Source organism: Egretta garzetta, unplaced genomic scaffold (assembly GCF_000687185.1).
Source record: "Egretta garzetta isolate BGI_Z169 unplaced genomic scaffold, ASM68718v1 scaffold339, whole genome shotgun sequence".
Taxonomy (NCBI): Eukaryota; Metazoa; Chordata; class Aves; order Pelecaniformes; family Ardeidae; genus Egretta; species Egretta garzetta.
In genome coordinates, this window is record NW_009260800.1 from 112,100 (window position 1) to 127,925 (window position 15,826).

General features: G+C 36.2%; 1 protein-coding gene across 1 annotated transcript in view; it reads left to right on the forward strand.

The window, feature by feature from the left end:
* The window catches only part of EPRS1 (glutamyl-prolyl-tRNA synthetase 1), a 44,076-nt gene that overhangs the window by 1,227 nt on the left and 27,023 nt on the right, over positions 1–15,826 (forward strand). The window contains exons 2-8 of the mRNA XM_035902205.1: positions 8,262–8,388; positions 8,933–9,125; positions 9,486–9,657; positions 10,625–10,858; positions 12,327–12,411; positions 12,751–12,810; positions 15,195–15,305. Of these exons, the coding sequence (XP_035758098.1) occupies positions 8,338–8,388; positions 8,933–9,125; positions 9,486–9,657; positions 10,625–10,858; positions 12,327–12,411; positions 12,751–12,810; positions 15,195–15,305 (906 nt within the window). The 5' untranslated portion in view covers positions 8,262–8,337. The remainder of the gene's footprint in view (positions 1–8,261; positions 8,389–8,932; positions 9,126–9,485; positions 9,658–10,624; positions 10,859–12,326; positions 12,412–12,750; positions 12,811–15,194; positions 15,306–15,826) is intronic.

Genomic DNA, 15,826 nt, shown 5'->3' on the forward strand with positions numbered 1-15,826 from the left:
GATGAAACAGGATGATTCAGTCTCTTCAATCATAATGATTGCTTTACCAGTTGCAAATATTGCTTTCTGTTTAAAATGTTAGACTTGAACTCGGGTATGAGTTCTGTCCATACTGTAATCTCTGATTTTACATGTTGTCTTTTGCTGTGCCTAGTGATGGCATTGAATTTGTAATTTTTAATTGAAGCAAGAGAAATCTGGCAGGTTGTATTGGGACTTAGTTGGTACAGCATTAATAATTTTCAGTGTGTGTTATGCACATGTGGGATACAGCATACATAGCGGAGAGTTAATTGGGTATTTTTTAGTCTCGAGAGAGTTTTCCCCTTAAATAGTCAGATTTTGGTTTCATTTTGCTTTCTCAGTTTAGGCAGTGTGTGTGTATGTATATACCAAAAGGTATACGTGTACATATACGCTCCTGTGACACATGGGGATGATCTTGGAAGTTCATATACTCAGCTTTGAAATAATATTTTATTAAAAAATTTTATATTACCATGCCTTCTTCCCACTGCATTGCAAAAACACTCATTTTAGCTGTAATGGAAATTGTCAGGAGTGTAAAGCCAAAGCTTTTCTTCTGCATTTTGGCCACATGTGGATAATATCTAGAATCATGATTCCATCAGATGGAATTTTTTGTGTGTCAGTGTCATCTCATCCCTGGCATTAGATTATGTTTAAGAAGTTATTCCAAACGTCAATATTGCATTAATTTTCTCTTGCTTGATTGTACAATCATTTTAAAAATCAATTCTGTTTTAAAGTCTGTTAAAAGTGTATCTGTAACTTGAGAAGCATCAGCTGAACTCATATCTCCACTAATGCTTTTGGTAAATGGATTTCATGGCATCAATTCTGCTGAAGCTATCTTATTTTGGCATGACTTGAAATTCACTTGGGATATTTTCAGACTGATTTTTTTGTTTCAGGAAACCATTACTTCTGATGACTTGACTTAAACAAGAGAGAGCATTTTATTTGCTATTTTTCTAGGTTATATTTTGAAGTGCAGCTGAAATCTGGTGATAAACTTTTCATCTAACTAGCTGAAACTTAGCTGTCAGCTTGCTAGCTGAAAAGTTTATCACTAATTTGAGATTATGTATTTTATTTTAAAGGTTATTTTTGAATTCTTAGCTTCAAAACTTCATGGGGTGATAGCTCCTAAACAAACCACTCTGCTAAATGCTGATGGAGTGTTTTAGTATACCTGCATCTTACCAGATAACAAACTGCAGTACAGCTTTTGTGTTTTGTGTTGTGAGCTCATGCATGCTTCAGAGTAGGATTTCTCTTAGGCAGATGTATCAAACCCCTGCACAGAACCATTCTGCAATGCTTTTTACAAATTAATTCAAATAATGATTTATTACAATTGGAGATTCTGTATTTTGCTTTGTGTTTGATTTTTTTTTTCCTTCTCTCATCTTCTTCTCTTCATCTTGTCTTCTTCTTCTTGAGTATTTGTCCTGCTGTTTAATTATGTGGCATTTCATGTCACTTTCGAGAGACATTTACTCTTTGCCTGTAATATTACATTGTCCCTGGTTATTCTTCCTTACCCCTGGAGTTAGCAGGTGCTAGCTGCAAAGAGCTTTAATGTTTTGTAACTTTTTTCGAAGAAAGGAGGCCAATTAGCACTATGTTTGGGGGGAAGTAGGTATTTTTTTTCCCAAAGAAAATAAACAAGGTAGAGTGCTTATAAAGCACTTTACTCAAAGTAACATTGTCACATTTCATGTATTTATTCAGTTTTGCCTGTGTAATCAAGGGTATTTGTGTTAGTATGAACTGGTGAAAACAATAAAAATGATTCACAGACTTCCTGTAGATGCAAATGCATTAGAAATGTTTTGGTTTTCTCAGTTTGAAAAAGCTTGATTAAAATCTGATAGCAGTGTGAAATTATAACAGGACATACTTTGTGTCTGTTAAGAGCCCCACTGTGGCTTTTGGTTTTAGTTGTATTTTATGGATCCTCTGTGTACTGGTCTTAGAAGCTTGAAAAGCTAGAAGCAAAAAAAAAAACCTATAAATGAACTCTGTTCTTTAGGTTTTAGTGCAGTTAACCTAATGAGACTGGCTGATCCATTTGTACTAAAAATGGGACTTATTATAATTGTTAATATATCAGGAAGTCTTCTGTCTCTTTTTCAGAATTTCATTGATTTTTGCAAGGCTTTTTGAGGGCTCTCGAAAATTCTTTTAATTTTATAAAGGACACAGTAGGTGTAACAGGAAGTATAGAACAATGGCAGAACAGAAATGAAAACTTTTTTTGACAAATTGAAGTGTAGCATTCAGTCCATTACATTGAGTGGAACAGAACACTTAACAGGAACTCTTTGTTGTTGTCAATGTTTGTTCAGAAGCAACTGGAGCTCTAATTTTGTAATCTACACCTGTGTGGGACTGTGGAGATGAGTATTATCTGGAGAATTGATGGCTGTGATGCATCTTTCTTCCAAAGCTCTTTAGTAAATGTAAATGAAAATGTTCGCATTTCTCTTAGATGAATTTGAAGCTAGATTTCTGACAGTATGCAGCTTTTTGTAATACTGTATGTAAGGTAGAAAAGGGAGATTAAAACACAGAAAGAAGTATGCCCTTTGGAGAGCCTTTTGCTTCCAGATCTGTTGAGAATGGGAAAAAAAAATTAGTCTTTTATCTGGAGAAGATGGTAAAAACCAGAAATACAGGCAGCCAAGTTTTTCAACAGGGGATAGTCTCTATGAATTGTGAATTGAGTAAAGTGAGTAACAAATGAACAGGTTTTTTTCCTCTGATGCTAACCCTTAAAACCACAGCGGAGATCTCTTGATTCCTCCGTAGATTCTCTAGGAATCCTCTTCAAAGTCATCCTTCTTGTATGAAAGGAAAAGAAAACAAATGTTGATTTAGTTCCTTTTATTCTGGACAATGTGTAACTCAAGTTATAGTTACGCATTCTGTCAGATGTGGAGAGAGGTTTTTATTCTTTGAAAGAATAATCAGAGGTTTATTTTCTTTATTTCTGTCTATCTGAACAAAATTGTTTCATGTTTAGAAGCATATTGTTCCATCTGGTGATAGAAAAGCAAGGACTGATATATCTTTTTGCTAGATATTTTTTTTTTTTTTTATTCTGGTGACCTGGTACCTGTTGGTTCACCCAGAAAATATTTTCCATTTGTTTTACACATGTTTCAACTATGTGTGTACAATAAACATTGAACTGGATGTAGTAATTTAATATACTTTTATTTTGCCTTTCTTTTTTTAGGCATGTTTCATTTACTGATGTGAATTCAATAGCTCGTTATCTGGCTAGAGTTGCTGGCTCTGCTGGGTTGTATGGTTCGAATCTGTTGGAACACACGGAGGTGAGAAGGAATCATGCCTCTCTGTTTTCTTTTCCTTTTTCTTTTTATATTCTCTTTTGGCCTGTGATCAGTCTTTGGTTTAGGGGTTTTTTTTTGTTGGTTTTGGTGTTTTTGTTTTTGGTTTGGTTTTTTTTTTAGGAACTTCTGTCTATTCTACATTTTACTGTTAGACTGAGGTTCCAAATATGCAGGATGCTGAGAGGGTGTTGTTTTCTTAAGCTTGCTCCTTCTTATGAAGAAGAGTCATAAATTTGAGCACTGAAAGAGTTGCCCTTTCCCACCTCTGCAACAGCAACTCCTAACCTGACAGTTCACTAATATAATTCAGGTTGGAAGGTGGTATCTGCAGTTTTCCCTCTTCACTTCCCTCAGCTCTGTTGCCATCAGTTCCTGTCTTGTAACACTCCAGTGTAACACCAAGGAACACTATGACATTGAAATGCTGAATTAGTTTTTGCTGTGTATGATGGACAAAACCCTCACCCCGATTGCACTCAGTGAAACGTGGTGAGACATCACCATGTAGATGGACTGTTCCCTTGTGCAAAGTCCTGTATTCCATAATGCTTCCCTAGCAGTGCCATGAGTGCAACAGAATTTTTGTGCCAAAGAGGGAATTTTTTTTGTTCTGCTTTGCTTACATAGATTACAAAAAGTTATTGGGAACTGTGGATATGATACGAAGTGAGAGGGAATCCTTGATGAGTCTAGCTCAGAATAATCATATGCTGAATTTTAAGTTGGTGGCTGAAACTAACAGGTAAATTGAAATTTTTTTTCCTCTGAAATTTGAGGAGGGAACCGAAGGACTTGATTCAACTCATTTCTACAACTACTTGAAGCTAGTAGTAATCACTTTTCAGCCCTTATAGCTGGCTCAAGGGAAGTGTTGTCTTAGTATATTGCTTATAAGGCATTTAAAAAGTTGTAGGTTATCTTGTGGCTATTTAAACTTGCTGATCAAACCCGTTGTTTTTAAGTTAAGCCCCAAGACCTCTGCAAACACACTTTCAAGATCAGTATTTCTGATAAAATACTTCTTTTCACTTCTGCATCTTTAAAAAAAAAAAAAATTACTTCAAAAGAAGTACAGTGACAGCTGCATTTGTGGTGCAAATATTTTGGAGTATAACTGCAAATGACTGAACTGAATGCTGTGGTAGTGTAATTACATCTGTGCCTGCCACGTTGGCTTGAATATTGGAAGGATTCCCAATGCAGTTTACAGAACACTTGTGCATGAAATAGGGAGAGGACTAAAAGCGACACTTAGTCTCTTACAGGACTGAGGGATTGAATTTATAGACAGGGCTACATTATTAACCAAGGGCCTGATTCTTAATTTTTTTAAATCTATGTACTAAGATATATTTCTTTTTATAGGAGGAGACTGTTTTGCAGGAGAGGGAGGAGGGATTAGATTTCTTCAAATCTGAAAGGAGATGAGGTAGAGAAGATAAGGATGGAGGGGAAAACGGTATGCTTTTCCAGTAGCAGTGCCAGGAAGATGAAATAGGTCACAAATATGGTATCTAAATAGTTGAAGGATAATGATGATTATAATATACTGTGTGTACTAAGTACCTAAGAACTGCTGATTATTTTTACCAATAGGGATAGGTTCAGTAAAGTCAGTGTTTTTAGCAGTTTGAATGCATCCCGAAGGAAGACATTAAATTTAATCATTTAGTATACTTCTGGGTGAATGTTTCAGCATATTTTATTTTAAATTTTCTTTGAACATATATTGTGAATTCTTGTCCAATATATTTAATGCTAATGTTCCAGCTAATATCTTCTGTTCAGCTCTTAAATGGATTGTACATTACTTCCGATTTTCAAGAAGCTTCTTTCTCATTATTTTAGTAACTTTGACTGTCTTTTGTCCCTTAAAACTAGATTGACCATTGGCTGGAGTTCAGTGCTACAAAATTATCTACTGCCAGCCAGTTTCTTTCAGCAGTCCAGGAGCTCAGCCACTGTCTCTCTCTGAGAACGTACTTGGTCGGAAACTCTCTGAGTCTTGCAGACTTGTGTGTCTGGGCTGTACTAAAAGGTATTGGTGTACGTTCTCCCTTTCATTGGCTTGCAATTGGTGAATTTCCTTTTTTGCGGATGCTAGTAGTGACTCTTAGCTGTGTGTCAGACTGCATAGTATTGTGCATCCTGCTTTGGCCTATGCATTGCTCGTGATGGGAATAGTATAGCTTAGGAAACCCCAGGATTTTTTAAAATTGTTGTTACATGTGGAAATTTATGGGATGTAATTATAGATGGGGAATTTTTTCAACTTCTTTTGTAAGAGTGTCTTTTTATTTCCTGTTTCCTAAATATGAAAATTTGCTATGGCCCAACATTTTTGATTTGATACTTAAATTATTTTGTAATACAGAGTAAAATTTTATACACAGACTTTTCAATGACATGATCTTAGTAGAGGAAATTTCTATGGTGTTTAGTTTGAATTATTAAAAGAGGCATATGTTACCGTATGAAATCCCCTTCAGAGGTTAAAAGAAGCTTTGATGAACTGTTTTAATGGGTTTGGTTTTTATATTCTCTTAGATATAGATCTAAAGTTGATAGGTGTCAAACTACCATTCAGTTTGACCAAATTCGTCTTGCAAGTAAAGTGGCTAAATGTCTTTTCAGAAGAGAGCATAAGCAGATTTTTAAAAATCATAGTATTTTTTTAGTCTTAAAAATTGTTGTTAGTGATAATTCAATTTTTATAACTTAACAGCTTGAAAGATGGTTTGTTTTCTAACAGATAACAACTTATGGCAAGAGCAATTACAACAAAACAAAGCTCCTGTCCATGCAAAGCGATGGTACAGCTTTCTTGAGGTCCAGCCTGCTTTTCAGTCAGTGGGAGCCAAGTGGGCTTCTGGTACACCAAAGGTTAAAATGGTAAGATTTACTCAGATCCTCTGGAGAGAGTAGCTTTATTTGTGTCAATATGCTATAAGACAATTTTTTTTCTAAGTTAGAGAATTAAAAGTTAAAAGGAATCAGTTGTACAGCAAATGAAATTTTTGTAAACTCTTACTTAAAAATAAAGCTGTCACTTTGATATTTAGAAAGGCATGAGTGGTGTAGTCCAGTGCTTAAATGGAATCATGTAAAAATGACGCCTCTTAATCATCCCTGCTCTTTAGATACATTGTTAGCTTTTTCTAAAGAGGATTTTGAGATCCTAATAGACATTCAGTCTTTGGTTGATTGAACTTGTTAATCACAACCAGTTTAAGAACACCAAGATATAAAAATTTGGCTAGCAACTGTTTTCTTCTATCGAATAAATTAAACAACTTGGTGGGACTTTTCAGTCCTGGATCAAATTTGAAGACAGAATAACTTAAAACTCCATAATTAATCTTGTTTTGATGTACTATGAGTAATGTGACCATTGTGAATTTGGGGTCCAATACGGCAGCTTTTTGTTGTCTGGTTTGAAAGGAGACCTTGGAGCAGAAGCTATTATCTAGAGTTTTATATCTGATTATACACATAATGCCATCTGTAATTATGTCTCTGTTAATTTTTAAGGCAACAGAAAAGAAAGCGGATGTTGGGAAGTTTGTTGAGCTTCCTGGTGCAGAGATGGGAAAGGTCATTGTGAGGTTTCCTCCTGAAGCAAGTGGGTAAGAAACAGAAATACTTTGAGAAGGTTCTATTTGTGTTTTTCTTGCAAAAAAACCCAAGTGTGCGTTGGTGAAGGTGTTAATCAGCTTATCAGACAAGACTTTTAAGCCAAGAGAGTACTTAAAGCTTTGTCCCTACCTATGTTAGAGCTGTATGTTTACTTCTTTATACCTCATTGCAGTGTTGCCTGAACTGGGAATAGGGAGGCTAGCTGTGTGTAGGTGACATGGTGCTGCTCAGCAGCGGGATGAGGAGAAGCAGAAGGATGGCATTTGCATGGATAAGGGAGGCGTGTGCACTGACAGGAGCTCTGATGTGTAAATACAGTCTGTGCTTGAGAAGGGAAAGATGTATGGGATAGCCTCCCTTCAGGAAGCTTGACTCCAGATGAATAATGCAGGCCTTTGGACCAGGGGTCCGGACTGTATGTAGTCCCAAAACACAAACCCATTAAAGATCACACAGTGGATATGTGATGCGCCAACCTCATAAATGCAATTTTCAGCCAGCTTTTAAATTTCTGTTTGTTTTTAGAATTGCCTGGTGAGCTGTAAAATTTCTGTGGTTGCATTTCATCATTAAACAGGCTGTTCAGCATCATGTGACTTCTGCAGTAGTGTTTCTTACTCTGTCAGTCCAGTATAAACTGTTGCTCAAATATGAGTTATGTGTTACGTACATGTATATGTATAACATATATTGTTCTCACATTACTTTAGTAGGTTTTAGTGTCTTAATTCTGACGTTTTACTTAAAACACTGTTCTTTAGGGACACACATTTTTGATTTTTTTTGGAAGTGATTTTCATTTTGTGGATTTGGGTTTTTTATATTTAGTTTAAATTAACAGTAGCTTTTTAGCTTATGTTAACAGCAACCACCATTTCAGAAAATTCCACTCTTGTGAATGTGATAGGTTCACACTATGCGGTAGCTACTACTGAGTATCATCAACAGTTGGTTTAAATCAGTCTGTAAAACTGGAGATAATTGCAGTTCTATCTTTATATCCATAGCGACACTCCAATTTAGGTATTTTTAACAGCTAACTACTAAATTTACAGTAGAAAAAACATAATCTATTCTCATAAATGTACAGTATTTCAGCAAATATCCTGGATTTTTTTTTTTTTTTGGTTGGACTTCAGTATTGCTTTTCATTCTTTCTCATCTCTCACAAAAAAAATAAAGTAGAGCTGAAGTAGTGCTGTTTTTTTTATAAATACTTATTTTTTATTTCCTTTTTAGATATCTGCATATCGGTCATGCCAAAGCTGCGCTGCTAAATCAGCACTACCAAGTTAACTTTAAAGGAAAACTTATTATGAGATTTGATGACACAAATCCAGAGAAAGAGAAAGAAGACTTTGAAAAGGTATGATAAGAGAGCAGGGAAATCCATTCGCTGTGTAGCTAATTCAGAGGTAAATGACATGCAGATCTGCTCTTGCACACTTTTATTTTTTGCACAAGATTGTTACGGTATCAGTATTACGCCTAAGTGTTATGCTTGGGAGAAATTCGCATCATCTTTATCTTAAAAAGCTTGAAGCCCTTTTACTGGTAGCTTATTTCTTCCCTTTCTCCAATGTTTACTTTACAGTATGTAGGTCCGCAACTCTTGCTGTTGTTTTCATTGTATAAATACTACTTAGTCTGTAGCAAGTAATTTGTTTCAGCTTTCACCTCCTTGTCCTACCTCTTTCTTGAAGTCAAGTCTGATGTCTTGTAATTATAGGCTGTGAAGTAATGATAAGTGCCTGCCGCTCTTTTCTTTCATGCACGTCATATTATTCTTATAGCTTATCCTTCCTGGACAGCGGAGCATTAAAAACACCACATCTGGCAAGAAGAGGATAAAGGTGTTTAAGAGAACTATCTTTCCTGAATATTACAGTATACAATTTCACACTTTGCAGGTTATTCTTGAAGATGTTGCAATGCTGCACATCAAACCAGATCAATTTACATATACCTCAGATCACTTTGAAATAATAATGAAGTATGCCGAGAAGCTTATTCAAGAAGGGAAGGCATATGTGGATGATACTCCTGCAGAACAAATGAAAGCAGAGCGTGAACAAAGAATGGAATCTAAACACAGAAATAACTGTAAGATATTTTAAGCTTCTGTCTGCCTTCTTATCTTTTTAATTTGTCATTGAAACTTGATTTTTATTAACAAAGATGGATGAGATGAATAATTGCATATCTCCAAGGTCCTTGTAGGAACTTGGAAGTGTTCAGTGCTTTGTTCTGCAAGGCTGGAATTGGTGCAGTAAACTTTTGTATGTATGAATTCATCACCATTCAGTACCGCTTAAAAAAATTCAGAATGTAAAATCCGTGAAAATGAATTCCAGTGTCTAAAGATGGGGGGCTGATGTTGATTCTTACTACTGCAGTAATAAAACATGGTTCTATATCAACTTCATAATTCCTTAGAAAATTATTTATTTTTATGGTTCTTAGGTGTTAATAAGAATCTACAAATGTGGGAAGAAATGAAAAAGGGAACAGACTATGGACAAACTTGTTGTCTACGAGCAAAAATAGATATGAGTAGTAACAATGGATGTATGAGGGATCCAACTCTTTATCGTTGTAAAAACCAGCCTCACCCACGTACTGGAAGTACCTACAAGTACGTTCATTTCCTCCTTGTGATTTTTGCTCTTTTCGGGGAATTTACCATTTCTTAAACTTCTTTTAATACTTGGAACCTGCTAGCATTTTTCAGTCAGAATATGTAATGAGTCTCTTGATTTTTATGAAACTTCTGCCGATGACTTTTAAAACCTGTGAGTTGGCCATCATGGTCAGCAGTGAATATTATTTCAGTTTTGGTCCATATACATTGTATGTCACTGAAGAGCTTTGAGTCAAAACATGAATTAAGACTTAATGGCTGTATCTTGGACAGTAAAGCCGTTTGCTTTAGCTCTTGGAGCTCAAACAGAATCATGGCAAGTTTACATTGCTACATTTTTATATTGCTGCAAAACATCCTTGGTCTACTTACCTGAGTGGCTGCTTCCATTTTCACAGCAACTGCAGTCTTTGTGCAGAATGTAGAATTACTACATTGTGCATTGAAGTAAGCCTACCCAGTTGTTCAAGGCTATGGTTCAGTGCTTATCTGAAACCTCTGTTTCCAGCTATACAGCTCCCTTTTTGAAAACATTGATTTATTGTGTGTAAAGCTATGTCTGTGGGTAGGGGTTTGTTTTTAAACATGGAAGCTTTGCACATTATTCAGTCAACTAATGATTCTTTTTTATATCTAAGGAAAAAGAACCTGATAAGTCAGCATTTTATGTGTTTGAAAAGAACAGTAGCAGTGTAGGATTTTTTTTTTTTTTTTTTAGTCTTGAATATTAAGGCTATGATAAATTAATTTCTCAAAGACTTTCTTTGTTTTAAAATGTATTGCCCTCTGGATCTGTTTATGGACAATTTGATGTGTATGTGCTATTTCAGTCTTGATCTGAAAGTTTTCAGGATCATAGATTATTAATATTTATAAATATAAATTATGCTTAGTTTAAATGTTTACATGTGAGGAGAGTGTTTTGTTCTTCTGCCCTGCTAATAAAGGTCCTTATTTTCAGGGTTTATCCCACATATGACTTTGCCTGCCCCATTGTTGACAGCATTGAGGGTGTCACACATGCACTGAGGACAACTGAATACCATGACAGAGATGAACAATTCTATTGGATCATTGAGGCACTGGGCATAAGGAAACCATATATATGGGAGTATAGCCGGCTAAATCTAAACAACACTGTGCTCTCTAAGAGAAAGCTTACGTGGTTTGTCAATGAAGGGCTTGTGGATGGATGGTATGTTACATGGTTGTAGTTCAGCATTGTTCTTTAAGATACTTGTGTATGGTGCAAGCATTCTCTGTTTTGGCCAGTGCTTAGACATCACAGTAGCACGAATGAATATTTAAACAATATTTAAGAACATAGACTAATTACAGTGTCTTCTGCATGTGCAATGTGTCTGTTTACTACTGCACAGTAACTGTACATACATATTTATATCCTGTAATAAACATGAGGTAGCTTATTTTTGGACTCTTGGCTCTTGCTACGGGTGCTACTTACACATTTTCCACACTGAGTCATCGGGTACGTTCCTGAGCAATGCCAGAAGGGGACCTGAATTGAAAAACTGGTACCATCCATCTAGTCAAATCTCTCCTACTTCCACCTGCCCTCCCCTGCCCTTTCTTTCTGTTTTTTTTTCCCCGCTAACTGGATTTCTGTGGGTGGTGCTCAGTGGCCTAGTAGCCTAAGTATTTTCCTAGAAAGGGTGAGCCGTGGGTTTACACTTCTGCAAGTAGTTCAGAGTCTAGAGTGGCTCCTTCTTTGCTCATTCCCACAATGGGCTAGCTGTGGGAGCACACCATCTGAACTCCTCTCCTCATAGTACAGGAGTCTGAAGAAATCCATGGATAATGCTCAGCCAGACAATTGCTTGTAATGTTTTTCTGGGGCTGGTTTTAGATGATTCTGTGCTCAGCCTATGGGACCATCATTTTACACAAGTTCCTAGGCTGCCTGGCTGTCGTGTTTAGGGTGTGCCAAGTGTGCTTTTCTTTTTTTTTTTTTTTTGTTGGTTTTATTTTTCTACTATCTTGGAAGCCTAGATTTCTAGCTTATGAATGGAGCCACTCTGATAGAGCCAGATTTATTTTTTCCCTGTAGAGGTGTAGCTAGTCTTTATGATGACCTTTCCCTCCCTAAGCCTCCCTGTTAGGTCCTCAGCAAGGTTTGATTTGCGTTCCCACCAACAAATTTTTTACATTTCAGATTAGGCCTTTTTATTTCTTGCATAAGAGAATAAAATCATAGAATTATATTACTTATGCCATTGAGAGTTAACATTGTCATTGTCACTCATCTTTTTCTGGTTTCTCTTGAGCAGGAAAGAATCAAGTCCTGTTTCAGGTTCCGTTATTCAGGTGCCATTGAAAAGGAAGTAATGTAATAGGGACAAAATTTTTACCTTGCCAGTTTTTGAGGGACTTAAGATTGAATAGATACAGAAGTAGAGCCACTTCACCAAGAGATGGCTTCCTTCTCTTGGGTGAAGTAGAAGAAACTCTGCACCACACCTTTTGTATGGATAAGAGCTCAGTCTTTTCAGTTAGGTCTTCTCATCTAGCTCTTAATTCACACAAGCGAAATACACTGAAGCTGGGCCTTTCACACGTGGCAGTATTATTATATGGTTTTTGATCAGTCTGACTAATAGGTAGAACTTAGCATGTGATACTGATGCAACATCTTGTTCTACTAGGGATGACCCAAGATTTCCCACTGTGCGTGGTGTCCTAAGAAGAGGCATGACAGTTGAAGGGCTAAAACAGTTTATTGCTGCTCAGGTGGGTGTTTTCTTCCCTTCTGATTCTTTGAATCTCACTTGGTAAGGACAAGTTTTCGTGAAGTTTCAGTTAAAGTACTTGTCACTGGGAAGTTTTGTCTTTTGAAGGTTTGCTGCTTTCATGTGTACTGCTTCAACAATATTAATGCCTACATACAGGTCCTGGCAAAATGGGGTAGCAGGTTTCCTATTTTAAAAAATGTGTATTTTGCAAGCTCAAGATGCCTTTCTAAAATGTTGTGATGAATGCAAAGAGTAGAGGGTTTGTAGTCGTTAAAGGACCTTGTTTTAAATGAGTCTAATAGCTAGAATATTTATGTTGATGTGTTGTTTTTTCCAGGGTTCCTCTCGATCTGTTGTGAATATGGAGTGGGATAAAATTTGGTCCTTTAACAAAAAGGTATGTGCTTACTTGAATTTGATGCTACTCCTGATACCCTCTTTCTGGGATATGTAGAGAATCCAGTGTTCATTGGAGTGCTTATCACAACAAGTAGCAGTTGCGATATTTTGCATCATTTGGCACACTTTCAGGAAAATGGAATGTCCCCCCCTTTCTAACCTGATCTAGCACTAATCGTATTGATTCTCCTATAGCAATACTTACTTACCTTACTTAGTAGTACGGGGAAAGATAATGATATTTGCTGTGAAATCTGATATGAAAACTGCATTTCATTTTTCTGCTTTCAAGCTGCGAGCTATCTGTAAGAAGGTATTACTTAATGCTTTTTACCTTAGCATATAGCTTACAGTGCTGTAAGCATACATAGCATAAGCTATCATTTTGCAGCTTCATAGCACAGTCACATTTGCTTATATAACAGGAGCTCTACAAACCCACTGAAAATGCATTATTCCTAGCTTTAAAAGGCTGCCCACTTCTGGTTTGGCTTATATGTTGACATAAAGACAAATCTTACTCAATTTGATTTCACGTTGGCCGCTTTTCCTTTCCGTGGCAAAAGGACTAACACGCTGGATATACTGCCTATGTAGATAAAGCCAGCACTGCTGCTGTTGCTGACTGAATGTCCAATAAGGAATATTGCATCTTGACATGGTTAGTTGCTTTCTGGCAGCGGATGCTTGGACACTATAATAAGGCGAATTGTTATAATGCTGATTGCATATTTTGTGTGATTGTGGAAACACCTGTTATTTCGCATTGGGATTCCTGCTTGGTTTTGCTTAGATAGTACCCAGATCTGTTCATTTAAGTAGTTTTTGCTTGTCTGGCATGTGTCTTTTATTTCTTCATGTATTTTGCATTTGGTCTGCTACACATACAAAGGTTTATGAATTGGTTCTTTCTGTTGCTGCATAAATACACTTATGACTAAGAATTGGATTTGGGGGAGAAATCCACAATGGACTGTCATTTTTTGAATTGGCTTTTAAACTGAGTTTCTTAGACCTCTGACTCAACTCCTTGGACAGCACCATATTTATTAGCCAATTTTATTTACACGTATCTGTGCAGGTAGTTTGCAATCTGCAATATGAGCAAAACCAATTGGTTGCATGCAGGTAGTTCTGAGCTCAAAGGCTTCATCAAGTGTGAGAGCTCTTGTTTTATATGTTATCCTGCAATTATGCTGCTGACTTTTTAACACCTGTTGTATGAGAAAGGATTGTGAGTTTTAACGAGTAAAATAAAGACCCTAGTAATAACATTGTAAAATTCAGTCATTTAGTTACCAAAATCATGATATTAAATCACACATCTATATTTGAGATAAATACTCAAGTCCTTTTTTAAACTGTGTGCCCAACATTTAGGAGTCTGACTTCGGTGATTATGAACTTATAAATCTGTGACTTCTTAAAAGTATATCATCATATCACCTTACTTGCTAATGTCAAGTAATTAGGTGCTAAATATTTTTTTCTAAAATTGCCATGTAGTTTTTCACTTGAGCAGGAATAAATTAAGGAGAGGAAAAGTCACTTTATATTAAAAGCAGGTTGTTTCCTTTGTGTTAGTTTCGAGTTAAACTGGTAGATCTCTGACATTCCTTTTGGACCTAGGCAACTGTTTTACTTTAATTATGTTTTTGAGTGCCTCCGAAGAGTTTGTCAAACCAGTATTTCAGGTATGAAAAATGCTGCGAAAAACTACATCAGTTGAGTTTGAAAATGGACAATAAAAATATAGAAAGACATTTTAGCGGTATCTTTTTCTTGCCAAACTCAAGTTGTAGAAATCCTGATGAAGTCCCTGTTATGGTGTTGCCTTATTATAGTATCTAATGCGTCTGTATTAAAATTACGGACTTAATTGGTGCTTCCTGTATAGCCAAGTCTGTCCCTGATTCTTCTGGAGTACTGACCTGGAAAATAGCATGGGATCAGGTCTTGTGCTGCTGGAAAAGGAATGAACTGCGCTGATAAATTACTGCTTTAAATTCAGCTCCCTAGAGAGAAAGTGGTCCAGATGTAATAGCCTATGTGCATAATAAAACTGTGTCAAAGTACATTTTTCTGTCTTCCCTATGAGGCATTAGCTCATAGTTTTGTTTACTTCTGGTGTCAGTAGTACCCAGTCCATAGTTCTTACTCAAAATATTTCAGTAAAGATGGGAAATTGTGAAGTATTGCCACTGTTTTCTCACTTTTCTCTTCTGTAGCTTTGGATTAAAGTAACATTAAAGCAAACATAAAAAAATGCAGTAACATAAAGAATACTAGTTAATACTCCTTTTTGGTGTTGTTTTTTTATACATCATCTTATTTCTCTGTCAGTGTTATATATTCATGATTTCCCTCATTTGTTTTCTGTAGGTTATAGACCCAGTAGCACCTCGGTACACTGCTTTACTGAAAGATGCAGTGGTCCCAGTAAATATTCCTGAAGCTCAAGAGGAGATGAAAGAAGTGGCTAAACATCCAAAGGTTTTCGCTTTACTCTCTTAATATTCTTGTATTGCAGATCAGTAAGGTTGGAAGTACCTTGGCTTGGAGCAGTCAGCAAGGAGAGTCGTGGTTTTAACTTGCTGAGACAGCATGAGATAAAACCAAGGTGTACTTTTTTCACAGAATTGTCAAAAAGTGGGCAACTACTGCACATGTTTGTTCTGTTAAGAGGATGTGGGAAACCGCTTTTGTAAACATATATAGAGTGCATATAGACAGTGCATTGAAAGGCCTCTCTGAGAGATTGCAGAAGAGACAAGATATTACAAGTATGAAGTGATGCTCAGTTTTTATTATTGTTTGATACTAACTTTCACAGAGAAGTTTAAATATAAAATTTTATTCACGCTTTATGGGTATAATACAGTAGATACTGCTTATCCATAAAAGTGCAGAATGCAGGAGATTTTTTAGATAGTTTATAAAATTGGACTTATGTAGAGAAGTGATACATTAATCTCTTATTTCTACCAATCTCTGGATTTTTTAATATGACTTTT